This window comes from Anguilla rostrata, chromosome 10 (assembly GCF_018555375.3).
Source record: "Anguilla rostrata isolate EN2019 chromosome 10, ASM1855537v3, whole genome shotgun sequence".
Classification (NCBI taxonomy): Eukaryota; Metazoa; Chordata; class Actinopteri; order Anguilliformes; family Anguillidae; genus Anguilla; species Anguilla rostrata.
Genome location: NC_057942.1, coordinates 28386021 through 28413971, shown reverse-complemented (window position 1 = coordinate 28413971; position 27951 = coordinate 28386021). Strand labels below are relative to the sequence as shown.

General features: G+C 40.1%; 2 protein-coding genes across 6 annotated transcripts; one reads left to right on the top strand and one right to left on the bottom strand.

The window, feature by feature from the left end:
• Positions 1-252: 252 nt before the first annotated feature.
• Positions 253-19930, bottom strand: ostf1 (osteoclast stimulating factor 1). Its single transcript, XM_064296355.1, has 10 exons — positions 19751-19930; positions 12596-12642; positions 12074-12124; positions 11032-11095; positions 10141-10194; positions 3857-3964; positions 3466-3515; positions 2085-2163; positions 1817-1915; positions 253-1026 (listed from the first exon to the last, which is right to left on the bottom strand). The coding sequence occupies exons 1-10, from the start codon at positions 19782-19784 to the stop codon at positions 968-970; spliced, it is 645 nt and encodes a 214-aa protein (XP_064152425.1). The 5' UTR covers positions 19785-19930; the 3' UTR covers positions 253-967.
• On the top strand, positions 18665-27838 carry nmrk1 (nicotinamide riboside kinase 1). Of its 5 annotated transcripts, none has more exons than XM_064296361.1 (9): positions 18665-19094; positions 20890-20934; positions 21176-21266; positions 22130-22178; positions 22465-22636; positions 24265-24336; positions 24686-24792; positions 25044-25127; positions 27283-27838. In XM_064296361.1, exons 2-9 carry the CDS (start codon positions 20906-20908, stop codon positions 27291-27293), a joined length of 615 nt encoding a protein of 204 aa, XP_064152431.1. In that variant the 5' UTR covers positions 18665-19094; positions 20890-20905; the 3' UTR covers positions 27294-27838. The 5 variants fall into 5 exon arrangements, with proteins under 5 accessions (XP_064152431.1, XP_064152429.1, XP_064152430.1 ...); XM_064296359.1 differs by lacking the exon at positions 18665-19094 and adding an exon at positions 20271-20412 and having other exon boundaries at positions 20891-20934; XM_064296360.1 differs by lacking the exon at positions 18665-19094 and adding an exon at positions 20301-20415 and having other exon boundaries at positions 20894-20934.
• The last annotated feature ends 113 nt before the right edge of the window (positions 27839-27951 follow it).

Here is a 27951-nt window from a genome sequence, read left to right as displayed (position 1 = left end):
TGTAGTAATATGCATGTATATTTAAACACAGTTGCACTGCTTGTTTACGACAACGCTATGCTTCCAAGATCTTCAGAATTATCAGATTGCGCTGAACAGCACAGTATGAAAATGTTAGTGCATAGCAAGAAAAATTAGTTAGTACACACCTACAGGGATATAAATAATAGGAATATCACACAGGTGCTAAAATATTGGGTAAATTTGTTCAAAAATTGTTCTTAGGTATCCAGACAAAGATGACAAAACACATCAGATTGAATCCATTTATTGCAGTTTTTTCCTTTTTTCAAAAGGGACAGATAAGCAGAGCTTTTAAAATCAAAAGATCATACAGTAAGAAAATAAAAGAATAAGGAAGATACAGAATAATAGCTGTATCGCTCACAAAAAACAACAAAAAAAGAAAAAAAAACGATTGCATACGTAGAGGCAATTTCAATGCAGTTGCGCTCTTAAATATTTAATGATTGGTCCACTGTTTGTATTAAAACGGTTTGAATACAAAGATTAATACAGACACTCTCTTAGAGGCACAAGAATGTGCAAAATGAAAAGGGCTGCAGTTTTAAGGTATGTACAGAGGAAGAGGGCAATCTCAAACTGCATCTAAAATTCAATCGCAAAACAAAACAAAATACTCAGGAGGGTAACGTGTCCAAATCTCCCCCTGCATTCCACTGTATTTCGTTACCAAAACTAAAGAGAGCAAGCACACACGGTTTATATATCCCAAAAATCTCAGAGAATCAGTTCAACAATGTAAGGACTCATTTTCACAAAGAACTTTGAACGATGGTTCCTCTGCTTGTGGAACTAAAGGTTTATTTCCTTTTAGTTTCGTGAGGGATGCACGCAGCTGCAAACTGCTAACCGAACCTCCCCACCCCAGCTCTCCCGCACCCTGCCCACCCCCGCCCCCCCTCCCCCCCACCTCCAGAGTGGAAAAGCTCAACACTTGGGCCATTCAGTCAGAATCCTCATCGTCCAGATACTCCTCCGCGTTGCTGAGAGATCGACTTGTGCCTGGTTCACACGAGAGAAAAGGACTTTGTTAATGTCGTTACTGAGCTAGCCCAACCCAAACCTGCAGCATTTTGCTACCAAGAGCAAAAATCGGTCCATGCAAGTCTCAAGGGCTGCATCTGAAAGGGAAGGCAGTCGCCTCGCTGCCTACATCCTTAGAAGTAAGCTCCCTCCGAAGGTAGCGCACTAACAGACAAGTGAACTCAAAAAGCAACGAATTTAGGATGCGCTTTGAAGGCAGGATGGCATCACAGAAAAGTAACGTGATATCGATCCACGATTACAACAACTTAGATGGCTAGTTCATGGAAAGCTCATTGAGGCTTAAAAACATTGCATACATTATTCCAGTATTAAATAACTGAAACGTATTTAAAAAAAAATAAAACTACAACGAAATTATCGAGTTCATGATCATGTGTTTATGTATACTCTCACTTATAAACACGCTCCGTAGCTGTTTTCAGTCGCCATTATTTTAACGGAAGCAAGGAGCCTGAGGTAATGGCAAAGACCTATGGGATATCCTACCCAGTGAAGCACACATCCGATACCGCCAACAAAATGGCCCAAATGAAGGCACCTTAGCAGGCATCAGTTTCTGCTAACTTTCAAATGAGCCTTTGTGCCTTCTGGCCTCAGAATTCTGGCCTTCTGGCCGTTTGAGACACAGCCATCGTGTATAAAGCCTTTCTCTCGCCAGACTAATTCTGGCACATTGAGCTCCTTAAAATTCTGTCACGTAAAACTACCAATGGTGCCACCTAGTGTATGAATTAGGAGGACTTACTGTTTCCTTGTTTCCTCTTCAGTAGGGATGCGCACTGCGCGTTGGTGGCCATCTCCAGGGCCAGCTTCTTCTCGTTGTTCCTGATGTCCATCTTGGCATCTGCCAACACAAGGGTAGCAGTGCGGGCACATTACATCATCGTTTTTCTTTACGGACACTAGTGATTTGAACCTGCGACGTCCCTTTAACCAGGCCATCTTGGTAAGCGTGCCCACGTGTTTCTGATCGTGTGTGTGTGTGTGTGTGTGTGTAGGTAGAAGGCACTTGCCCTTGCTGAGCAACATCTCCACGATGTCGGAGTAGCCCTTCCACGCGGCTGCATGCAGCGCCGTGTCGCCCAGTTTATTCTGCAGGGAAAACAGAACTGCAGCTGCACACTGTATGCCCAATCACCTGACTCTTCAATACTGTCAGCATTAAAATAACAAGGCCACAGACCCTGCTATCACACAATACTGCAGCTACACACTGTATGCCCTATCACCTGACTCTTTAATACTGTCAGCATTAAAATAACAAGCCCACAGACCCTGCTATCGCACAATACTGCAGCTACACACTGTATGCCCAATCACCTGACTCTTTAATACTGTCAGCATTAAAATAACAAGCCCACAGACCCTGCTATCACACATCACAATACTGCAGCTACACACTGTATGCCCAATCACCTGACTCTTTAATACGGTCAGCATTAAAATAACAAGCCCACAGACCCTGCTATCGCACATCACAGTGCTGCAGCTACACACTGTGTGCTCTATCACCTGACTCTTTAATACTGTCAGCATTAAAATAACAAGCCCACAGACCCTGCTATCACACAATACTGCAGCTACACACTGTGTGCTCTATCACCTGACTCTTTAATACTGTCAGCATTAAAATAACAAGCCCACAGAGCCTGCTATCACACAATACTGCAGCTACACACTGTGTGCTCTATCACCTGACTCTTTAATGCTGTCAGAACTAAAATAACAAGCCCACAGAGCCTGCTATCACACAATACTGCAGCTACACACTGTGTGTTCTATCACCTGACTCTTTAATACTGTCAGCATTAAAATAACAAGCCCACAGAGCCTGCTATCACACAATACTGTAGCTACACACTGTGTGCTCTATCACCTGACTCTTTAATGCTGTCAGCATTAAAATAACAAGCCCACAGAGCCTGCTATCACACATCACAATGCTGCAGCTACACACTGTATGTCCAATCACCTGACTCTTCAATACTGTCAGCATTAAAATAACAAGCTCACAGACCCTGCTATCACGCAATACTGCAGCTACACACTGTGTGCTCAATCACCTGACTATTTAATACTGTCAGCATTAAAATAACAAGCCCACAGACCCCGCTATCACACAATACTGCAGCTACACACTGTATGCCCAATCACCTGACTCTTTAATGCTGTCAGCATTAAAATAACAAGCCCACAGACCCTGCTATCACACAATTCTGCAACTACACACTGTGTGCTCTATCACCTGACTATTTCACTGGACAGTCATTACACGGCACAGACTTTCTGCTCCTAGATGGAACTCACCCACTCTCCTGGGTCCTGCTCACAATGCTAAAGCATCCCTGTATCTCACCCTGCAGACCAGTACTGTCTCTGCCTGCTAATACCCACCTGTTGGTTCAGCTCAACATTAGCATGTCCCAGTATAAGCTCCACCACATCTGTAGGAAACAAACAGGAGGGAAATCCAATGAGACCCACGGTGAGTACTACGTCAGACATATACTGTACACCATTATAAGGCAGGGGCCTCGAATCCCAGAAATCCACAATGGCTGCAGCCATTCGTGCTTTCCGTTCAAAGTGCATCTAATTGAGGCCTAGGAAACAAGGTGTTTGGATAATTTAATCCAACAATTACCTACATTAATCACTCTGACAACCTAAAGCCAGCAGACACTGGGCCTGTCCAGGAGAGTACTCTTGATGCCCCTGGTGTAAATCGTACATTCTAAACCAGCGTAGATGTTTCAGACGTTCTGAACGCAGCCGCTTACTTTACCTTTGTGTCCACCGTGACACGCCCAGTACAGGGCGGTGTTGCCAGCCTTGTCCAGTCCATTGATTCCCACCTTGTTGTCCAGACATTCCCGCAGCCAGCTCAGGTTTCCTGAAGTTCACAAAGACAGGGATTGCTGTCGACTGTCGTCGCCATCACCACGGCAACCCACTGTGATGTAATGGCTGCGGACCAGTGAAGCGAGACATGCTGTGAAACCTAAGAAACTGGATGACATCGACTGCGCCTGTGTGCTGATTCATGCGCCCCCCAGTGGCTGTTCTCAATATACCAATCAATGTTTCAAGTTCACATTATCAGGGCTTTTCCCGTATTGAAATGCCTTAGGAGGGCAGCCAAAGTGTTTTTTCAAGCTGCCTAAGCCACCTCTTGGAGAAATCACGCAATAAATAAATAAAAACCTGTAAAACAATTAGAAATGGTCTGTGAATGTATTAGTACAGTTTCATCATGAATGTTACCACATGTCAAGTTCTTACTTCACATTTACGTGCAATCTTAGACAAGCTAAATTAACTACAGTAGAACCCGCTTAATTGCATAAAAGAATGAAGCAACCTAAGTGCCAAAGACCACACATACCAGTCAGGCATCCATTATCCGCGTGATTTTCAACAGGAACCGCCTACCTTCATAAATTTTTGTAGTTTTGTGTCTTTATAGGGAAATCGTCGGTTTATTTATGCCATATCTACCAACTTTTAACGTAGGGGAGAGTGCGACACGTAACAAATGTAACACTTGATAAATGCAACACGGTCAACAACTTAATTTATAATGAGGCCCCCATAGCCATTTCAGGTTTGTATGTACACTATATGACCAAAAGTACATGGATGCCCCTTCGTCTGGGGCTGTTTTTCATGGTCTGGCCTAGTTCCCTTAGTTCAAGTGAAGGAAAATCTTAATGCAATGCCATTCTAAAATTTTCTGTGCCCCCAAAATAGTGGCAACAGTTTGGGGGAAGGCCCTTTCCTGTTTCAGCATGAAAATGCCTCCGGGCACACAGCGAGGCACCTATAGAAATGGTTTTGTCGAGATTAATGTGGAAGAACTAGACTGGCCTGCACAGAGCCCTGACCTCAACCCAATCCAACATATTTAGGATCAACTGGAAAGCCAAATGCTAGCCAGGCCTAATCGCCCAATTAGTGGCCAACCTCAAAAAAGTCCATTGGCCGAATGGAAGCAAACCCCTGCAGCAATTTTATCTAGTACAAAGTGGAGCTTGTTATAGCAACAAAGGGTGAACCAACTCCGTATAAACATCTGTCGAAGGAACGGAGCAATGTGATAACCTCTGAGTTACTTTAACAAATACCATGCCTTTTTTTGCTGTTATATGTTTACAGAATGCAGTAGGGCTGGGCAATATCGACAAAATCAAATATCACAATATTTTTGACCAAATACCTCGATATCGATATTGTGGGGATGACTATTGGTACTTTCACAAAATTACACAATGAGATTTTTGATAAATAAGCATCAGTAATGCCTATGTAATAACTAAGTGGGTAAAGGCAAATAATAGAACAGCTAGAACAGTCAGATAAGTTCAGAAAATTACATCACTTTACTGTAATGCTGCCTTTAAAACCAGGAAAAGACAACACTTATGCCATATCACGATATTACGATATACAAAATCCCAGACGATATGTAGTCTCATATCACGATATTGATATAATATTGATATATTGCCCAGCCCTATGCAGACTCCACAGAAAATGAAAGGGTTAGTGCCTAGGGAGGTCATAGAGAGGGCTTCAGATCCGGAGATTAGGGACAATAGATGGTGCTGAAACCATCTACATGCAATTTCCTTTTGGTGAGACCACATGCACTTTAAGTGATGTTTAATATTTATAAAATAAATACATTTTACTTCATCAGTGTATTTGACTTTTTAAGTTCACTGTTTTATGTTAAATGTTTTCAGCTAATTTGCTTGCTGTGTTGACATAGCCTCATCTTCTAGATGCTCCAAGTGATTAATGGAAAAGAAACAGCCACCTGGTCACACGCATTTATAATAAGCACAATCCAGATTGCTCTATGTTTTTATGATGTTGCTATGTGCTGAGGTTTTTCTTCGTTTCAATGAAACGAGTGCCCTCTCGTTTCATTGAAAGGACTGTTTTTCTTCCTCCTCCTTCCTCCTGTTCTCTCATTTCTCATCTAATAAGTTGGCGCCGCAGATGGCTGCCTCGGTGTGTTGACCAAAGCAAATTCCTCGTATGTGTAAATGTACTTGGCAATAAATTCGATTCTGATTCTGATTCTGATTCTGATGGTAGGCTATTTGCTTAGTAAAAGCTGACTTGGGTGTTAGGAAACAAACACAAGCAGCGTTCCTAATCGATTTGGATGGTGCCACAACTCATTTCGTAGTAAGTTACGAAGTTGCTTGTGCTTGCTAATCTGATAATGTGGCTGGTCTCACGTTACCATTGGAAATGTATTCCCTTGAAAAACATTAGTATTTGCACACAAAAAATCTGTGTACGCATATTATAGGGCATTTCCATTTACTGTTAAAATTATTCCGCACCTCTGTTACAATCATAGCAACTAGATGGTATAATGTAACATCAGAATGCATGTTCTTTGGTTCAAATTGTATCCGACTCGATTAATATGAAGGTAATTGAAACGGCTAATGACTACTGACATGTCAAATCTGTTTGAAGTAAAAATTCATAGTGTTAGGTTAAAGATTTTGAGCAAAATCCAAAAACGGTTACATTTATACAAACTACTCTCTGCAGTATTTATCGATCATTACGCAATGTAATAGGACATAATTCCATGAAAATATCCGAAAACACGCGATCATAGTTTATGCGAATATGCAACCTCTTTACAACGGTATGAATAGGAAAGGATTTGGGATTTGTCAATTCCATGCCAATACCCAAATCATGCGAAAAAAAAAAAAAAAAAAAAAAAAAAAAAAAAAAAAAAAAAAAAAAAAAAAAAAAAAAAAAAAAAAAAAAAAAAAAAAAAAAAAAAAAAAAAAAAAAAAAAAAAAAAAAAAAAAAAAAAAAAAATTTTTTTTTTTTTTTTTTTTTTTTTTTTTTTTTTTTTTTTTTTTTTTTTTTTTTTTTTTTTTTTTTTTTTTTTTTTTTTTTTTTTTTTTTTTTTTTTTTTTCCAGTTTTCCATATTTTTGTCATGCTGTTCATGTTTTATACATCTCAGTACACTCTGATGGTGTCCTGAAGCTCATAACTTTACATTTTACATGTAGCTAAATATAGGGAGACGATGCGTTGAGTTGATGGGGGCAGTAAAGCCAGACAGACTGGAGTCGCTGTCACAAAGTCACCACCTAAGCCCTATTTCGAGCTGCTTATCATCCCACTGGAGCATGGCAGTACAGAGGTTGTTGGAGAAACTGAAAGTTATCAAACCAAATGTTAGTTCTATGTGTGTCACACGTACCACCTGAAGCAACTGCACTTCTGCGGGGAGCCAAGTATGGCTGAGCCCTCCCGTTGCGTCTATATTAATAAACAAAGGGCACATTTGATTTGATCTTTGAATGTTCTATTTGTTCTCTCGGGCTGAAGCGGCAGACCCTGAGAAGTGCTGGGAGGTTTGTCGGCCGTCTGTGCTACCCTACAAAGCCTAACTGCAGTAACTACGCAAAGGGTAAAACTGAGAAAAATGGCTTTAAAGTGTGTTAACTGGCCAGCCGTCATGGTTTTGAGGCCTGCTGCATTTCATAGTGGGTTTCCAAACAGGAAGTGTCGATCTGGCTCCAGTTTGCCTTTCAATTCCTAACAAATAGGAAGAAGCCGGGACCAGGGTGCCAGCCTAGGTCCTGGAGAAACCGCCACTGATCTTCTGGTATTTATTTGGTTTCGGCATAATTGATCAATTCAAGCACTCAGTCCCCACAGTTTTGCTCAGCGGACCTGGTTTCTAGGTTAGTGCCTAGGGAGGTCATAGAGAGGGCTTCAGATCCGGAGATTAGGGACAATAGATGGTGCTGAAACCATCTACATGCAATTTCCTTTTGGTGAGACCACATGCACTTTAAGTGATGTTTAATATTTATAAAATAAATACATTTTACTTCATCAGTGTATTTGACTTTTTAAGTTCACTGTTTTATGTTAAATGTTTTCAGCTAATTTGCTTGCTGTGTTGACATAGCCTCATCTTCTAGATGCTCCAAGTGATTAATGGAAAAGAAACAGCCACCTGGTCACACGCATTTATAATAAGCACAATCCAGATTGCTCTATGTTTTTATGATGTTGCTATGTGCTGAGGTTTTTCTTCGTTTCAATGAAACGAGTGCCCTCTCGTTTCATTGAAAGGACTGTTTTTCTTCCTCCTCCTTCCTCCTGTTCTCTCATTTCTCATCTAATAAGTTGGCGCCGCAGATGGCTGCCTCGGTGTGTTGACCAAAGCAAATTCCTCGTATGTGTAAATGTACTTGGCAATAAATTCGATTCTGATTCTGATTCTGATTCTGATGGTAGGCTATTTGCTTAGTAAAAGCTGACTTGGGTGTTAGGAAACAAACACAAGCAGCGTTCCTAATCGATTTGGATGGTGCCACAACTCATTTCGTAGTAAGTTACGAAGTTGCTTGTGCTTGCTAATCTGATAATGTGGCTGGTCTCACGTTACCATTGGAAATGTATTCCCTTGAAAAACATTAGTATTTGCACACAAAAAATCTGTGTACGCATATTATAGGGCATTTCCATTTACTGTTAAAATTATTCCGCACCTCTGTTACAATCATAGCAACTAGATGGTATGAATGTAACATCAGAATGCATGTTCTTTGGTTCAAATTGTATCCGACTCGATTAAATTATGAAGGTAATTGAAACGGCTAATGACTACTGACATGTCAAATCTGTTTGAAGTAAAAATTCATAGTGTTAGGTTAAAGATTTTGAGCAAAATCCAAAAACGGTTACATTTATACAAACTCTCTGCAGTATTTATCGATCATTACGCAATGTAATAGGACATAATTCCATGAAAATATCCGAAAACACGCGATCATAGTTTATGCGAATATGCAACCTCTTTACAACGGTATGAATAGGAAAGGATTTGGGATTTGTCAATTCCATGCCAATACCCAAATCATGCGATAATCTGTTATGCAATTAAGTGTATTCAGCTGTATTAACCCGCATGGTTTTTGTCTATCTGTGCTGACTGAACTAAGAAATGAAATTCCGAAAAGCCTTTAATGCTGCGTCGGGTAACACCAGTGACATAAAGAATGGTGCAAGCATTCTTGAGTGAATGCGTAAAAATAACTGAAATACAGTAAGCTGGCATTAGTGTGAATTCATTAAGTTAAAAGGTTAAGTTAATATTGTACCCTAAACTTTGAGAGTCAAAAATGAAATGCGTTTCAAGACATATTTACAATTCCAAATGCAACTATTCCTGTAGAATTACACCCTTACAATTTGTAAATCCTTCAGTATAGGCTTATTTCCTCTCCCCCCCCCAAAATCCTGGCACTGGAAACCTGGAACAATTTTTATATTTATTAAAGTAAATTGTTCCAGTTTTCCATATGTTTGTCATGCTGTTCATGTTTTATACATGTCAGTACGCTCTGATGGTGTCCAGAAGATCATAACTTTACATTTGGATAAATATAGGGAGACGATGCGTTGAGTTGATGGGGGCTGTAAAGCCAGACAGACTGGAGTCGCTGTCACAAAGTCACCATCTAAGCCCTATTTTGAGCTGCTTATCATCCCACTGGATCATGGCAGTACAGAGGTTGTTGGAGAAACTGAAAGTTATCAAACCAAATGTTAGTCCTATGTGTGTCACACGTACCACCTGAAGCAACTGCACTTCTGCGGGGAGCCAAGTATGGCTGAGCCCTCCCGTTGCGTCTATATTAATAAACAAATGGCACATTTGATTTCATCTTTGAAAGTTCTATTTGTTCTCTCGGGCTGAAGCGGCAGACCCTGAAAAGTGCTGGGAGGTTTGTCGGCCGTCTGTGCTGCCTTACAAAGTCTAAATGCAGTAACTACGCAATGGGTAAAACTGAGAAAAATGGCTTTAAAGTGTGTTAACTGGCCAGCCGTCATGGTTTTTGGGCATAACAATTACCTCATGAATACATGTACAATTAGTCCAATATAACTTATATACCTATAACCCATTTGGCTGGCCAGTTAAAACACTTTAAAGCCGTTTTTCTCAGTTTTATCCTTTGCGTAGTTACCGCAGTTAGGCTTTGTAGGGCAGTGTGGTTTCCTACCTCGTTTGGCGGCTTCGTGCATGGGGTTGTCTATGGACTCGGCCTGCTCAGCGACTGCAACGGCCCACAGAGAGGAGAGAGAGGGTCAGTCAGGTTTTCCATGCAGATCCGCAGGCAACGGCGGCTGCATTTCATTGCATTACGGGCGTATGGCAGACGCTCTTTATTCAGAGAGGCTTACACAAGAGGTCACCTGAGCAACACAAGGCATGCAAAGCACTTCCTGTAAAAGTCTAAGTAAATAAATGGTAACAATAACAATGACGTATATTTAGGCCAATGCTGGTCTGACAATGCTAGGTGGGTTTCCTGTTTTAATTCGGGGGTTGGCCAGGTCTGCTTTCAAGTTCACAAGGAAAGGGTATTTATGAATTCTTTGTGTAACTTTTTTTTTAATTATTTTTTTTTACTGAGGCCTGCATTCATAGTGAGTTTCAGCAGGGGTGTCGATCTAGGCTCAGTTTTGCCTTTCAGTTCACAACAGATGAGGCCAGGACAGAGGTGGCCAGCCTGGGTCCTGGAGAGCCGCACGGTCTTCTGGTATTTGTTGGTTTTCGGCACTTAATTGATCAATTGAAGCACTCGATTATGCAGTTTGCTCAGCGGACCTGGTTTCTAGGTTCTAAAGTGGCCGTCGTTTTTATGGCGAAAACAGACACCGGCAGAGCCTGGGGCTCCCCAGGACCGGGGTTGGGCATTCCTGGGCGGGGCATACGGACAGGGAAAACCTGATCAGCACACCTACGGCGAGGCGCTTTGTGGATACGGGCCCTGGTCAACGAGCGCCTTGACCCACCATGCTAATATGGCAGTCCCGACCTACAGTTTGGGTACCATGGTGCTCCAGGTGTAAGGTGGTGATTCTCACAGTCGAACAGTGACCTTGCTTACCGTAATTACTGGGGATCAGACCTGTCCGACCCTTACAGGTTCCTTTCCACCAGTTGCTGTCGCTCTGAAAGAGAAACATGGTATGTCACAACCAAAAATTAAGCAAAGTAAACATTAAACTAAAGCCTTAATAATGTGCCTCAGTAGAATCAAATGGAACACCGTAGGATGGAATAAAACTGTGATTTATTGTTCACGTGGAAACAGAAATCTACCTAAGGCTTCAACTCCCATCAGCGAATTTAAACGAAAGGAAACTAACAACACACATTCTGTAAAAGCAATGCAAAACATCTCAGCTTAAGGCAAAAAAAAGAACAAAACAGCGCATGCCCAAAATCTTGTGGTAAAAATCCTGCTCCGACCTCACAGTGGTTCTGACGAAGATCACTGCATGCTAAAATCATTAACCTGTCCAGCCAGATGGTTTTAATAAAAATTTGAGTCCAAAAGGTTTCGTTTTTCGTATGCTCGTTACCGTTATGAAAATGTTGAATTTGATTCCTTAATCAAAGAAATTCTATGGATGTATGCCTTTTGGCAAGCTGTTCAACTACCCAAGCAGTTTACCATTTTTAACAAACTCAGCAGACCTGGGTCAAATACCCATTTGTTTTGGATTCAAATACTTTTCTGTGCTCTATGCCCGGGGGCATGTTTTGAGAGTATTTCATTGGTTCCAATACACCAGACAAGATCAGTAAAGTGTAAAAAAATATTTGAATCCAAATACGTATTTGACACAGGTCTGAAATTCAGTAAGCCCACCACCAACCAACCCCCACCTCCCCAAAAAAGAAAAATTTCAATGAAAATACATCAGTCCATAAGTAATACTGTCCATCACTAAAAATACTACATAGAAACCGAATAATCACTCAATGACAATGAAAAAACTTGAATAAGAAGTATCTTATTCTAAAACAATACCAGACCAGCTGAATTCAGTGGTATACAGCAGGATCTATGTTTTATATTATAAGGAAAATATCAATTAGTTTTCTTCAGTGAATAAATTCAGCAGATCACACTGTAAACTCACCGTATCCGAAACGTACAAAATGTCTCCTTCTTCAAAGTACAGTTCGTCTGGCTAAAAAGAAAATAACGCAATCAATCCTTTAATTTTTTGTGTCACAGTAAACATAAAATTTGACCTTTACCCATCTCTAATCAGTGTCGAGCATAACAAAGATTCCACACAATTTGTTATCTAAATCAATTCCATCTTTTAAAAACAATCATAAAGCATAGGCAAACATCTAAGCAATCAATTAGAAAATACTTCGAGATTGTGATAAAACAGATCAAAATTTGCCTTATGCAAAAATGAACATTCTTCAGAAAAGGTTCCCCGTATCAGAGAAGAGCATTTAACATTCTGTTCAGTATACACTGAATACTATCATTTATTTTATTTATTTATTTTATTTATTTATTTAAAAATCCCTTGTTCACCATAGTTGGAATGGAACACAGAATTAACCTAAAATTACTAAATGGTTTATTAACACAGTAATAAATGTATGTGTGATACAAAAGAAAACTTTGACTTGCTACTTACTGTTCTGGGGTCAAAGTTGAACAGAGCTCTGAAGACCTTCACTTGACCTAAAAGGAAAAGAGGACAATACTGTATGTCACAATGCTCAATGACAAAGGAACTAGTCTTTTTTTCCCAGAATTTTCCAAGTCAGAATTAAAAGGCCATTACTCAGCAGCATATGAGGTGGAACTAAAACAAAACACAAATAAAGTTGGAAGTAATTGTAGATATGCTACTAACGGGAGCTACTTTCATCAACTTATCATGCACCTCCAGGAATTCATGATCATGTGACTGTTAAGCGGCGATTTATGCATATATAAGATGACGATCTTGTGTATGTTGGTTAAGTCTGGTGAAGAGCAAATGGGCTTGACAAGTCAGTGTTGTTGCTAAATAAAGTATGGACGGGCACTCTCACTGTGTGATTTATTTTCTTTAATTCCAGGTATTTTCGACCCATGAGTTCTGTATAAACTTCAAACTCCTATGTGAATCTTTCTGATTCAGTTGAACATCCCTGCAGGTTACCAGTTGTCACCAGTCAATTCACACTAGCTATGTCCTGCAGCACTGTATGGCATAATTTATTTTGGGGGGGATGGGGGCGGGGGGGAATAGAAGAGTTGCAAATAACCCCCAATAATATAGCATGACGATGTTTTCATAAAATGAAGATAGACATTTCATGTTGTGATTGGGATATACTGATAAGAAGTATTATTCCCTTTTCACCAGAAATGATAATTTCACAACTGTTCTAAAAAAACTTCTTCTGGAATAGCATGCCCCCCAGGTCCCCTACAGGGCAGCAGAGAATTCGATGCATTTTAACCCTTTTTATAGTATGGTGTAGTAACTGGTTGATTAACTATTTCATTCTGACAAGGCGCCATATCCATGGAATATAGACTGAATATTTTATTAATTAGTTCTTTACACTATGAAGCAATCTTTTGATACGTGTACAGAAAATTAATACAAGCTATGTTTTTTTCTTGCATAAAAACACATACTATGCACCTGTATTCATTCGGCAGAAGCCATCTTCTAAGACTTTTAACATATCAGGGTTTTTCCTTGCTCCAAATAGGGCTTAGGTGGCGACTGTGTGACAAGAACTGTGGTCTGTCTGGCTTTACTGCCACTGTCAACTAGATGCGTTGTTTCCCCATATTACAGCTACATTTAGAATGTTAGGCCCAAAGTCCTGTAAAGTCTTCAAGAGACCTCCACAACAAATTGAGATGTAGACTGTTAAATGAAACACACAGCAAAACTTAAAAATTGGCTCAATTTAAATATTTACAGAAGGGTTATGTACTGTAAGCGCCAAAATTGAAGGGGAAATATAACCTATACTGAAGGATCAACACATTGTAAGGAGTCATTCTACAGGAATAGTGGTATTTGGAATTGTAATACGTCCTGAAATGCATTTCATTTTGGTAGCTCAAAACGTATGGTACAATATTAACCTTTAAAAGAAACACACACAAAAAGGCACCTTAATGTATTTGAATTATTTTCATGCATTTACGAAAAGAATGCTTGCACCATCCTTTTTGTCACTGGTGTAACTTGTAGGGGAGAATCACCATAAATAAGTAACACGGTCAGCCATAGCCGTTTCAGGTTTATACGTGTGTAATTAAATCCTCAACCCTCCTCCCAAAGGAACGGAGCAATGTGATAACCTTTACGGGAAATATATCCAAAAAACGGTTCTTGAGCGACCAAAGTAAAAATCTGTTCTGGAAGTAATATTGGAGTATATGGCTTTATTTTTATTTACAATAAATAAAATAATTCATCATTTTAAATCTTATCTGTCCTTGATAAGTTAGTGTGGTTTTCAGAGTGTATTCTTGAGGGAATTGGATACTAGCTCACCAAAAAAAACATGATGTCCCCATCTGTATACAGTAAACGTAACAGGTATTAGTTAGGCTGCCTCTGAGTTGCTATAAAAAACAACGTGCTTTTTGCGGTTATATGTTTATAGAATGGCGCCTACAGAGGAAATGAGAGGGTCAGTACCCAGGTAGCCTATATCATGGAGAGGGCTTCAGATTTGGAGATTAGGGACAATAGATGGTGTTGAAAAACATCTACATGTAGTATCCTTACAGTATTGGGAGACCCTAGGCACTTTAAATGGTGTTTATTACAGAAATTCATTTTGCTCAATGTGTTTGACTTTTTCACAGTTAAATGTGTTCTGCTAATTTGCTTGCTGCGTTCACATAGCCTCATCTTCTGGATGCTACAAGCAATTAATGGAAAAGAAGACGCCACCTGTTCACAGGCATATACAATAAGCACACACCAGATTGGTCTTACCAGGGTATTACCAGGGTATTACAGAGCAAACAAAAGCATCTTTCTTCATCGATTTGGATGTTACTAAAACTCACCTCACGGTAAGTTACGAAGTTGCTTAAGCATCAATGTCTTTTTTCGTGAATAAAGCCCCATTCGTCATGATCAGAGGTCTCGTGTTACCCGTGGAATTGTGTTTCCTTGATTAAGAATTAGTTAATCAGGGAAATATAGGCTATATATATATATGTGTATATATATATATATATATATATATGTGCTGAAAAAACCTCTGTACGCACATTATAAGGTTATTCGACCTTATTATGTTATGAATGTAACTGAAACAGCAACTGAGTACTGACATATCAAAGCTGTCTGAAGAAAAAATTCATAGAGCTGGCCTAAATGTTCTCTGAGGAAATGAGCAAGATCTAAAAACTGACACATCTATGGTGACTCACCCCGACCTTGTAACAAGAAATTTTTCAGAATTTTATTTCACCTTCAATCGGCACAAACAGGCAAAACTCCTGTAGGTTAATACAGTAGAATCCACTTAATTGCAAAATGGATTATCGCATAATTCGATCATTTGCTAAAATCGCCAAATCCTCATCCATTTCCCATAATGATCGATAAATATAGGGGAGAGTCTGTATTATTTTAATTCAGATCAAAATAATCAAATCAGATACAATTTAAACCAAAGTACAAGCAGTCCAATGTTGCATTCATATGACCTATTCAATATAATTGTAACAGAGGGGCGCAATAATTGTAACAGTAAATGAAAATGCCCGATAAAACACATATGGAGGTTTTTTCTGCATATACTAATGTTAACCAAGCAAACACATTTCCAATGGTAACGTGAGACCAGCCACATCCACAGATTATGAAGCACGGGGTCTTTTTTTCTTGAATACTGTGAGTAAAAACTTACACGCAAGCAACTTCGAAACTTAACCGTGAAGTGAGTGGTGGTAACGTCCAAATTTTACAAAGCAAACAGCCTAGTATACAGACCTATCTGGCCCGTGCTTTTCATAAATGCGAGTGACCAGGTGGCTGTTTCTTTTCCATTAATCACTTGGAGCATCCAGATGATGCTATTCCAACACAGCAAGCAAATTAGCTGAACATAGGCCTATTTAACATTAAACACCGAACTAACTTGAAGCTGATGTACAATCAAGTACAAGTGAGTACAATTAATTTCTTTAACATATAGTAAACACCATTTTAAATGCCTAGAGTCAGGTAAAAGGACACTACATATAGGCCTAGATGCTTTTCAACACCATCTAGTGTCCCTAATCTCAAAATCAGAAGCACTCTCCATGATCTACCTGGGTACTAACCCTCTCATTTCCTCTTTAGATGGCATTTTGTAAACATATAACAGCAAAAAAAAAAGCGCATTGTTTGTTATAGCAACTCATAGCTGTAACAGCCGTTACATTTATACAGATGGGGACATCATGTTTTTTTGGTCACCCAGCAAACAATTTCAGCTAAAATTGACTCAGAAAACCATACTACCTTTTCACAGACAGATGCCTGCTTAAAATGATTGATGATTTGATTTATTGTAAATAAAAATAATGCCTTATATCCAAAAATTACTTCTGGAACAGATTTTTACTTACCTCACTCAAAAACAGCTTTTTATAAATATTTCCCCAGCAAGCTGTGGAATTGTTCCGTTCTTTTGCCACACAATAGAGGACTGTGTGTGTGTGTACAAACCTGAAAAGGCTATTGAGGCAGCAGTGTATAATAAGGTATTGACCTTGTTACATGATGTGTTACATTTATACCGACTCCCCCCCGGTAAAAGTTAGCAGATGCCTCATAAATAAACCACAATAAAGCAGATTCTACTTAAGTTAATTTTGTCTACGGTTGCACGTAAAGCTGAAAGTGGTCAAAACTTTACAAAACGTTTGCCAAATCGCACCAATAAACGCACAGACCATTTCTAATTGCTATTATTTTTTATAATACATTTTTTTTAAATTTCATTTTTTTTTTTTTATCTATCCAGTAGTTGGAATTGGCTACTTTAAAAAAACACTAAGGCGGCCTATCTAAGACATTTCAATGTAGGACCCTTTTATATGAATGCCATAAAACATGTACAACAACAAAATCTTAGCAGTAGGTCATTCAATCCCTGCTACAACAGCTGAGTATATCTGACCTGCCTCTAGTTTTAAATGCTGCTTCCCCTAACTGACATTCAATCTGTATTTGGCTACAGATTCCCTTTTTGTTGGGTCAAATTTTAATTTATGAAATTAAGAAAAGCTGTTACGTATTTTCAATTCCTCATTCGAGTACACTGGGGCACTATATCAGATAAATCCACACCACAATATGCTCATTTAAACAGTACTGACAGCAGTTTCACTATATGCAGCCCAATCTGCATGACAACCACGACAATGCTGGTCCTGACGGACTTAACACTAGCAATCCTGTAACCTCAACAAATCTGCACGTCTAAAAAAAGGCCCTAAATCTCAACAAAAAAGCACTCTTGTACACTGGTCGTGTTTTCGGTAGAGTAGGCCTAGCTGGAATTCCAGCGCAAAATTTTTTAGCTTTCGACGTGAGACAAGGTCCCACGATCCCGTCACACGCAGTAATCTTGGAGGGCCCCTTCTCATAAAACCGCTCCTATCAGTTGACGGCGTTTGGAAAGGAAAAGGGATGACCCGTCGTCAAGTACATCTGTGTTTGTTTTAAACACATTTTTCTAGAAAGGCATCACCCCTCTCAGGAGTGCAGAGGTCCCTAGGAGGAGCGCAGTCGGTGTGTCAAACTGGTTTCTCAGTGCGCATTCTGCGCAGGTTTCTAGCCTGCACAGGAATGCTAAGGCACAAGTAACAGAGAGTACTCATCTTAGGGAACATTAGGACAAGCATGGGCTTGCGCCGGCCTACTACTCTGACAGTGGTGTGCAACTCCAAGATCGGGCTTAAATGTGGTAAACGAAAAAACTGAAACACCAACAACAAAAAACTGCAAATCTCCAGCTCGGTGTGTTAGTTGGCCAATCTGACCCCACGACATTGCTCAATTAAAGAGCTGCTATTCCCCAATCTGAATGCTATGATGAAATAAGACGTTTCCACAGGAAGGCTTTCTCTGAGTTTTGGGAGGTGTAATCCAAAGTGCTACTGGATGTCACAGTATTATTATTATTATTAATTACATTTATATAGCACTTTTCCAAATGCTCAAAGTGCTTTACAGTGAAGGGGAACTCACCTCACCCACCACCAATGTGTAGCACCCACCTGGGTGATGCACGGCAGCCATTTTGCGCCAGAACGCTCACCACACATTAGCGAAGGTGGAGAGGGAGAGAACATTTATTTAGCCAATTAAATCAGGGGATGATTTTTAGTGGCAAGTTTTTGCGAGCCAGATCTGGGATTTGGCCAGGACACCGGGGAACCCGCTACTCTTAGCGATAAGTGTCATGGGATCTTTAATGACCACAGAGAGTCAGGACCTCGGTTTAACGTCTCATCCGAAAGACAGCATCTCCTACAGCACAGTGTCCCCATCACTGCACTGGGGCATTGGGGTTTTTTAAAATTTGTACCAGAGGGAAGATTGACCCCTGCTGGCACACCAACACCACTTCCAGCAGCATCTCAGTATTCCCTGGTGGTACTAACCAAGCCCACACCTGCTTAGCTTCAGCCATTTGGCAGGAGCAGAGTGCATGGAGGTATAGCTGCTGGCAAATTCTAGATACTAAAATACAGTCAATACTAAAATTAATTCATCCCAGCGACAGCAATCGGGAGTACTCCTGAGAGTGACATGGGGATGTGTTTGAAAGGATGTTGTGTTTTAAACGAACAAACACAAAGCTGGCTTTGTGTTCGGTGTCGTTGTCTATGCATTAGTTAAATACAATGAATGCCTATGTAAGCTCCAGCCGTAACAGTCTTTTCAATTAGCAATTGTGGAAATCGAAAGCTTACCCTTCACCCCACCGCATCCACACAAAAACTTCATACTGGAATTCTTTAACTTATTCGTTGCTATCAATAAGTATACATACCACGGGTATTAAACTGTCCAACTGAACAGTATGTTGCTAAGCAGTACTGAATAGCAAGTTATAGCTAGAAGTTGTTAACCAGAAGCAAGAAAACCTCATTGATATAAGGTATGTTATAACGATGTACACACCGTCGAAATTATTTATTTTAGGCAGCGAAAGTATACGCGGGCGTTTCCCATGCAACAGCCGAACAGTGTTTGCATGTAAGCAAATGCTTGCGTGGACAACCCCGAACGGCAGAAGGGCGCTCACGGCTAGCTAAGCAAGCTACACATTTTCTTATTCCAGCACCTTCTCGCTGTAACGCGCAGGGTCAGGCTGATACGGTGGAGGGAATGAGGTTAGCTTATAGTTGGGACAAGCTACGTATACAGCCACTTGGTTGAGCAGTTACTAACTTGACATGTGTACCCCGCCCGTCGTATTTGTACGATACACTACATAGCCATATACGCTCGTTTACCTAGTACAGGAAAATGGGGAACTGTGCGGAAAAACCACCCGGGATGTCGTCAGCTAACGTTAGATTAGCAACGTAAATGGCCAAACAAATTTACGAAGCTCACAAATGAGCGAGCCTACTGCCACACCGCTAAAATATTTCAAAATGTTATACTCAGACAGATAGATTGTCTGAACGAATTAATGTTTGGCCACCAAGCTAGTCAGCTAACCACTTCTTGAAAGGAAGTTGAAACTGTGCTACGTAGCTACGTTAGCTGAAGTGAGATAATTTGCATTTGCAGATAAAGTTAACTCACCTGGTTTGGCCGGTTTTGGAGGAGGCTTGGACATCTCTGATAATTTCGTTCTATATTATAACAAAATAATCAGTTTAATTGTTTTAAATGCACGAGAAACGCGTTCCCTCTAAGAGCAACTCTCAATGAGGAAGTACAAAAATGTAGAACTGCAGCGCGATGCGGAAAAGTTGCACGACGCATGCCTGTCAAAACGCTATAGGCGGTGTGACCGCTCCCCCTAAAGTCGATAATGTACGAAGCTACCTGGCTGGAGTTAAAATTGAGCCGGTTTACATTACATGGCCGCTAGAGATGGTTATGAAAAACTTCCAGCGCTCGCCGCTGCTGATCGGATTCCAGAGGTTTTACATCCTGGCAAATATTAAAAGGAAAGCTCTCGATTTTCCCGCGGGCTGTATATTATCTTGGCTACATCTCTTGGTGTACAAACTTGTAATTTGGAACCGTGTACTCATAAAGTCATACTCATAAGTTATCCTCCTGAATATTTCTTCCCCTTCAGGGTAGTGAGCGTTGATACTGGGAGGCTGCTTGAAGCAGACGGACACACGTGACATTTGAGTGAAAAGAGGCCTTGTGACCGTCTCCAATCTCCACTCTTCTCTTATCTGTCCCTGAGTAAAACACGCTGTCCCCGACGGTCAGCTTCTAGCAATAAGGACGTTATGATACATGCACCCCTTGGGACCACAGCCGTGCCTATCTAGATTTGTCACGGTTTGGGTTTTTTGTGTGTTCATCGCCGTTGGCAGACTTTGTGAGTGTAACTAAGTTTGGAAGATGTTAATCGAATAAGCAACATTTGTAAATTACCATTTGTAACAGTTAGCGTGGTGCTAATATAGCTAGCTTAAGTTGTTACACAAACCGTTATGTTAAGGTTTAAATAATTTAATCATTGCTCGAGAATCCAACATATGTTTGGATATTCTTCAATAATGCATTTATCTTTGTTAGCAACTTTTCTGAAAACGCACAGCACTTGTACTGCGAGGCTGTCTGTAGGCTACATGGTATCCATTCATTCTTGCTTTCCTGTCAAATGAACTTTAATGCGTTTTGAAAGATTGGCGAGTTAGCACATGCATCAGCTAAAGGAAGGCTGTAAGTTACAACAATGTTTTCACTTTTCTCAGGAAGTCCACGACAGTCATGAAAAGTCTAATCATCGGAATTGGGGGGTGAGACCCATATGATGATTTTTGTTGACCTTTCCAGAAGAGATAGTTCATGCGAATTAATATATAAATAGGCTTTATTGCACATTTTCTGCAACTGTATCTTTCACTGCAGCCGTATGGCTTCTACTAAAAAGTCCACTTTTTAAAATCTAAGCTGCATTTTTGTTCTTTTCCGTTCAATTTGTCGCACGCGTTTGTTGGCTTGGTAAATGCTTAACCAGGCTGTCTTCATCCTAAACAGAATCACTAACGGGGGAAAAAGCACGCTGGCAAAGAGTCTTCATGAGCACATTCCCAACAGCTACATTGTCGCACAGGATACGTTCTTCAAGGTATTATTATTATTATTATTATTATTATTATTATTATCATCATCATCATCATCATCCACAATGCTGGATTTTCATGTTGGATGTTTCAATGTACACTGGATCAGCAAAACAGTTAGGACAGTTAGGACACAACAGAACCAAAAGTCAATACAGGCCATTTTATTTGTATGAGTCAGAGAAAAGGGCATTGTACTGTTGGGTATTCTGTTCACAACACTAATACGAAGTTAATATTCATATTTATTTCTAGCTGATTTTATGCTTTATGAAACGTTCTTTTCTATCTTAAATTCTGACTATTTTATCGAATATTAAATTAAAAATATTAAATGCATGTTACTGTTACTTATTTTTGAAAACAGGTTGATTAATGTATACCTTCTTTTGTTTAAGTCTACTCATGCATAATATTAACTTTGGTTTACATATATTTAATTCACATGCAACGTGTATTTTCTTTTTGAAACTATACCAAAATGTATTGTCTTATTGATTAATATAGTTTGCCAGGGTATGCATATAATGATATATGCTGTAGGATGCATGGAACAAAAGGGTCATATTTTAGACTCTTGTTTTTCTTCCTCTAAAGAGCATTAAACTAAAGGCAATTCCCATTTAGTTTAATGCACAGCCTGCATATGGCTAATACAATGTCCATTTGCAAATAACCCGCAATTGGAAATGGTTTTCCTGGATCCCTACTTTGCTGAAGTAGTTAATTTTGTTGGGTAGGAGTTTGATTGGCTGTGAAAGGGCGACAGCTGTACCCTTAAACTAAGTTACTTCAGTAAAATACATCTACATCCTCCCACTCTGCAAAGACTGTTTGCATCATGGTAACAGCTGATTTGGTCCTGCAGGACGACTCTGTAGTAGCTGTTGACAGCAATGGATTCAAGCAATACGATGGTAAGGATATGAGCAGAATGAGTGGATTCTGCATTTCAGAATGTTGTAAAATACACCACCCAATAAGAAACATATTTATTGTTTGGATATGTTATCTATTTATACACCTATTTACAGTTGTGCAATACATGGTAGGGGTCAGTTCCATTGTAATTCATGTCCTGAATTAACTCAGTTGAGATGGAATTACCCCAATTTCGATGTAATATATGGTTTTGAAACATTGTTCACTTTTTAAGTAATCATTTGAGCAATATTATTTTGATTAATTTCTTGGTGGCTTTAGTCCTTGATGCGCTCCACATGGATCGGATGATGAGTGAGGTCCGGGCATGGCAGAAGGATCCTGCATCCTTCCTCGCGTCTCGGGGCTTGAAACCTCAATTTTCCAGAATTCCAAAAGCAGAAGACAAGGTTTACGTCCTTATAATTGAGGGCTTTCTGATCTTCAACTACAGGTAGTGGTGTAAGCATACAGCATTATTTGTTTTTTATGTAAAAAGAATAACTACGAAGTAATATTTAGTGGTTGAAATTCTCACTTCCAGGATAACTATGCTTGTAATTCACATTAACATTTGTAAAATTCTTTTCTCCATTATGTGAATTATAACAGAAAAGTTTACAAAAAATAAACTGAACACTACTCTGGACAGTTTAGTATTTAAAGGCAAACTATGCAGGATTTTTACTTTGAAAATATTATAAAACAACCATGCTCAGTCATTTCTATGTCACTGTGGGGATCTGTGTCTGTATTCACTTCTGCCCAGTCTTTGCTTGTCTGCCTGTAGTGCTGGAGAGATAAGATTGCCTTGGTAGCTAGCCCAACGCTCACCAAGTGGCTGGTCAGCATTCAATAACCTTAGCTAGCTGCTGTGCTTAGCTAGCTAAATTCAGTTATGTTTGGCAGCATTAGCTGGCTGGCTATGGTGGCTCAAGAATTTAATATAGCAAGAATTTGCTATGGGTCCAATATTTTATAAAGTAACAACTTAAGGCTGGAGAATATGATTCCAATCCATTTCTCTCAGCTTATATGGGGTAGCAAGCTATCCTTAGCTAGGCAATAAGGGTGGGTCCACCAGATGTAAAATCCTACTATCCCGTGTATGTTATGTATATTTTTTTGGGTGCAACTGCAGTTCGATTACAACAGACTAATAACCGTGGTCGGAGAGTCGCATTGCATTTTTCACTCAGTTCATAACTAGGTGAATGTGTGGTTGTGTTGCTATGGGGGTTGGTTGGTTGGCTGCAGCCTGGAAGTCTTCTGCAGAAGGGGAAAGACGGCCTGCCATAGAGCTATGCAGGGGGACAGGCATGCAATTTTCCTGCAATAGACACACAAAGCTTTACTATATAAAGCTATGTAATGATGTAAAAAAAACTTTAATAAAAATCTATAAAAATAAAAGCGACAATGAAATGATGTGTTTGTGAATATGCGTGCATATGTTACGGAACTGTGCCGTGCTTCCAGGCAGGCGAGAGTAGACTGAAACCCACTAGTGCTGTGCTAGCAGTAGCTAGCATACTGTAGGTCTGTTCTATCACCACTAAGCTGAAGCTCACTACCCCATAACTTTTCTGCATATGCCAATAAAGTGGAAGCTTTTGCGATTGGATATGTCAGTTGAGAATTCTGGCATACTTGTTACTGCCTGACTGATAATGAATGCAGCTACTGCTGTGCTTTTGAGAGAGACGTGATTCCATCAGTCGGCAAAACAATGTTACAAAGATATCAACATTACTAGCCAGAGCAAAATATAGAGTTGTTTTGTTGGTGCGTGAGATTTGTCATCTTGGGTGTGTTGATGGAGTTGACAATAGAGGGAGATGTTTTTGATTGTAAACAAAGAAGCAAAGCAAGGAAAGAAATCCTGTATAGTATGCTTTTAATTATATTTGGCCTATCCACAGTATGAATTGAACATTTGTAATCATAAAGTGAAGTAGCTTTAAAGATGTGTCAATTGAGAGATTCCTGGATAGTTTGTTATATTAGTTATTAGGAAATGCATAAATCATATTTAATTGTAGCTGCCACTCAGATCTGTTTTGAAAATGTTTTCAATTATAGGCCCTTGAATGAATTAATGGATAAAAGGTACTTCTTGGTCATTCCATACGAGCTCTGCAAAAAGAGACGATGGTAAGGGTCAACGCTTCCCCTCTGATTTTGGTGTGTTTAAAAAAAATTCTGTACAAAGTGTAAATAATTTATCGAAAGTATCAAAATATAGTACTAAGTCATTTTTTGTTTTCCTGGTTTTATTCCTTGCCTTTATTCCAAAAGTCATTGAAGGATTGTGCAAAACTTTCAGCATATCAACAAGGCCAATTATGTATTCTGTCATCCTCTGTGTATTACTTATGTCAGTACAATTGGTCCCTTCCCTATTTCTCTTGTGTGATTGGTCCTTTCTTTATCCTCTTTCTGATTGGTACCTTCCCTGCTTTCTGTGTGATGGTTCTTCCTCTCTCCTCTTTCTGACTGGAAGCTCAAGGGTATACACACCTCCCGACCCCCCTGGCTACTTTGACGGACACGTGTGGCCAATGTTCCTGAAAAATCGAAAGGAAATGGAGGAAACCGTTACTGATTTGGGTGCGTTTTCAGCTGCAAATTCTGGGAACAACAAAAAACGTTAAATAGGGGAATGTTTCCCTCACAGTAGTTTGCTATGGTTTTACAACTGCCAAGTTTGGATAACTGAGCAGAGGGCAGTTTGAAAAAATGTCTTTAGTCTTTTGTCTAAATGGTCAATAATCTGCTCACGAGAACAGATCTCTCAGACTTGGTTTAGGTGGGAAGCATCCGGTGCTCACCACTCATGTTTTTACTGTAAATCTTTTCAGTGTACCTGGATGGAATGAAGTGCAGTGAGGACCTGTTCTCTGCTGTTTATGAGGAAGTATTGTTGGAGATTCAGAAGCAGTTAGGTAAGACATGTACTGTATTCAAGAGCGCCAAAACCTTACTGGTGCAAACGTTTTAAAGTAGAAAACTGGACTGAGCTGAATGTTCAGTTGTAGAACATTGTCAGTATGGTGACTGAGAGGACAAGAGAATGAAACAAACAGCAGTTTTTATACGGTGGCCAATTACATGCTATTAAGTCATTTCTATAAGTTACTCTATCAGCCACATAGTGGAGTAGACGTTCCCACAGCCACAACATGCCCACTGAACATCTCAAGCACAGTTTCAAAACATAGCTAGCTAAGTGTTCAGAATGAACTTCCTGTACAGTAGACCGAACATTTGAAACGCAAAAAACATACGGTTTTGTGAGCGAGGCCCTCTTCACCGACCTAGTCAGAGTAGAGCCCAGTCTAATGTTTTGAGTGCCACTTTGAAACTCTTAACTATGAGAGTATGTAGAATTATTACATTACATTTATTTGGCACGTGCTTTTATCCAAAGGGATATACAGTAAGTGCATACTGAAGGTCATTGGAGAAACTACAAAACACAGGTCCGATAAGGTACAACACTCATTATGTAACAGTTATAGCCATGGACACATTAAGTCCAGTTCACACAGTAGGCATGGGGTAGGTCAGAAAGTTATGGTAAGACAAACTAGGAGGCATGACGACAAGCTACAACATCAAGATAATAATATAAGTGCAATATAAGTGCTGGATGGAGATACAAGTGTAACATGAAAGGGCTACAGGAACAAATTGAAAGGATTCAAGTGATAAGAGCAGTCCTAGATTGGGAGTGTCCTGCAGAGTAGTGATAGTTAGTCCAGGTACAGTTTGAAGAGATGCATCTCCAGACCAGAGTGGTATGTGGAGGAACAGGGAGATTTCTCCACCACTGGAGACCTGGGGTGGAGAAGCTCTGTGTTTGGGACAGGCGTGAACCATTCACCCGGATGTCAAGGAGTGCAAGTCGCCCTGCTGCAGCAGAGCAGAGTGATCGAGCTGGAGTGTAGGCTTGAATCATGTCCTGTAAGTAGTTGGGGGCTGTCCTGTTGGCTGCAGTGTAGGCCAGGGTCAGAACTTTGAACCTGATCTTGGTGGCAACCATAGCCAGTGGAGTGACCTCAGCAGGGGAGTGACATGTGAGAACTTAGGAAGGTTGAAGACAAGTTGGGTAACAGCATTCTGAATAATCTGTAGTGGCTGTATGGCACAGGCTGACAGGCTTGCAATGAGGGAGTTTCAGTAATGTAGACGTGAGATCACCATAGCCTGGACAAGTGGCTGTTACCATGGTGTGCTCCTTGAAGTCCAGCTGGTCATCCAGGACCACCCCCAGGCTCTTTGCAGAGTGAGAGGTATTCACTGTAGTACCATTGACAGTGAGGGAGAGCTACCGTAGTTGTGAGGTCTTTTGAGATCTAAACAGCAGCTTTGTCTTGTTGAGGTGATGCCTCATGTTAAGATGTCAGCCAGGCAGGCAGATATTCTCTCATTGACCTGTATGGCAGAGGGAGGAAAAGAGAAGAAGAGTTATGTATCATCAGCATAACAGTGAGAAGAGAAACCATGTAAATGAATGACTGAACCAAGGAGAATAGCAGAGGCCCCGGTACAGATCCCTGTGGGACTCCTGTAACAAGGGGATGAGGTGCATTGACAGACCCCATCCAGGTGGTCGGACCTATCTGCAAGATAGGACGCAAACCAAGAGAGGGCAATCCCAGAAAAGCCTATCTCAGCCAAAGAGGAGATGAGTAGTTAATGGTTGACCATGTTGAATTCTGCAGACAGGTCTAGGAGGATCAGGATAGAGGAGAGCGATGAAGCTCTTGCAGTGGCAAGGGCTTCTGTCACAGCCAGGAAGGCAGTCTGTTGAGTGCCTGGTTTTCTAAGCCAGACCGGTGAGGATCCAGAAGGTTGTTCTGATGGAGGAAAGATGATAGCAGCTTAAGCACTGCTCGTTCAATGGTTTTGGTCAGAAAAGGTAGAAGCGATACAGGTCGATAGTTCTTGACATCAGAGGGAGAGAATCGCAGTGTGACCATGGTGCACAACTGTCATTAACGCAAAGAGGCAGCCATCTAGTTTAACTGGAATTTATATTTAATCAGTATCTATGGATGTGAACTGAACTTGCTTTTGTTGTTTCCCCCCCTGCAGATGCAGACTGACACTCCCTGTGTTCCATCTAGTACTTGAATATTGCACCATACAATAGTGAAGAAAACTTTATAATGCACATTCAGCTATATACACATTTGTTATCCAAATAACAACACAGTCATAGTGTGTCTTCTGTACGTTGTTCTTCACAGACATTTTGTGTTGGGTATTACATTTATCGGTATTTTGATTTTGCGAAATGAACTAAGCTACAGTGTGTTTATAGTAATGTTGTTACATGTGTTAAAAATGTGTAACATGGGCAGAGTTGAACATTTTCAAATGAAAGACCCATAAATTGTTTGCGGTATTACAAGAAAATATAAGGTGGCTTCACTGCTGTTCAATATGACGTGTATTTTTATCTTTTTATTATTTTTTTTTCCAAATATACAGCATTTCAGTATTGTATAAAGTTAAATTAAAGTTAAACCTTATTACCTTCAAAAACATCAATGGAATTGAATGTGGGGGCGGGGGGGGGGTGGAGCTATTGTGAAAGTGAGTTTTTTAAAGTCAGAAGTATGTCATTAAAATATGTTTTAACAAATGAGTGGCAGTATTATTGTTGATTCCTCTTTTCCGATTTTGCATGAGTCGGCATAACCCAGGATTCTTGATCTGGCATACGGTTTGATAGCTCTTCATCTCCATCAGGGTCAGCAG

What these genes read in the sequence shown, in the direction of transcription:
- nmrk1 (XM_064296361.1), top strand. Translation starts at nt 20,906, where the DNA reads ATGAAAAGTCTAATCATCGGAATTGGGGG. An exon ending in CTAATCATCGGAATTGGGGG is followed by an intron (nt 20,935 to 21,175) that starts GTGAGACCCATA and finishes CATCCTAAACAG; the next exon opens with AATCACTAACGGGGGAAAAA. An exon ending in CTCTGCAAAAAGAGACGATG is followed by an intron (nt 24,337 to 24,685) that starts GTAAGGGTCAAC and finishes TCTGACTGGAAG; the next exon opens with CTCAAGGGTATACACACCTC.
- ostf1 (XM_064296355.1), bottom strand. Translation starts at nt 19,784, where the DNA reads ATGTCCAAGCCTCCTCCAAAACCGGCCAAACCAG. An exon ending in ATGTTGAGCTGAACCAACAG is followed by an intron (nt 2,164 to 3,465) that starts GTGGGTATTAGC and finishes TTTTCCCTGCAG; the next exon opens with AATAAACTGGGCGACACGGC. An exon ending in GAAGAGGAAACAAGGAAACA is followed by an intron (nt 1,027 to 1,816) that starts GTAAGTCCTCCT and finishes CGTGTGAACCAG; the next exon opens with GCACAAGTCGATCTCTCAGC.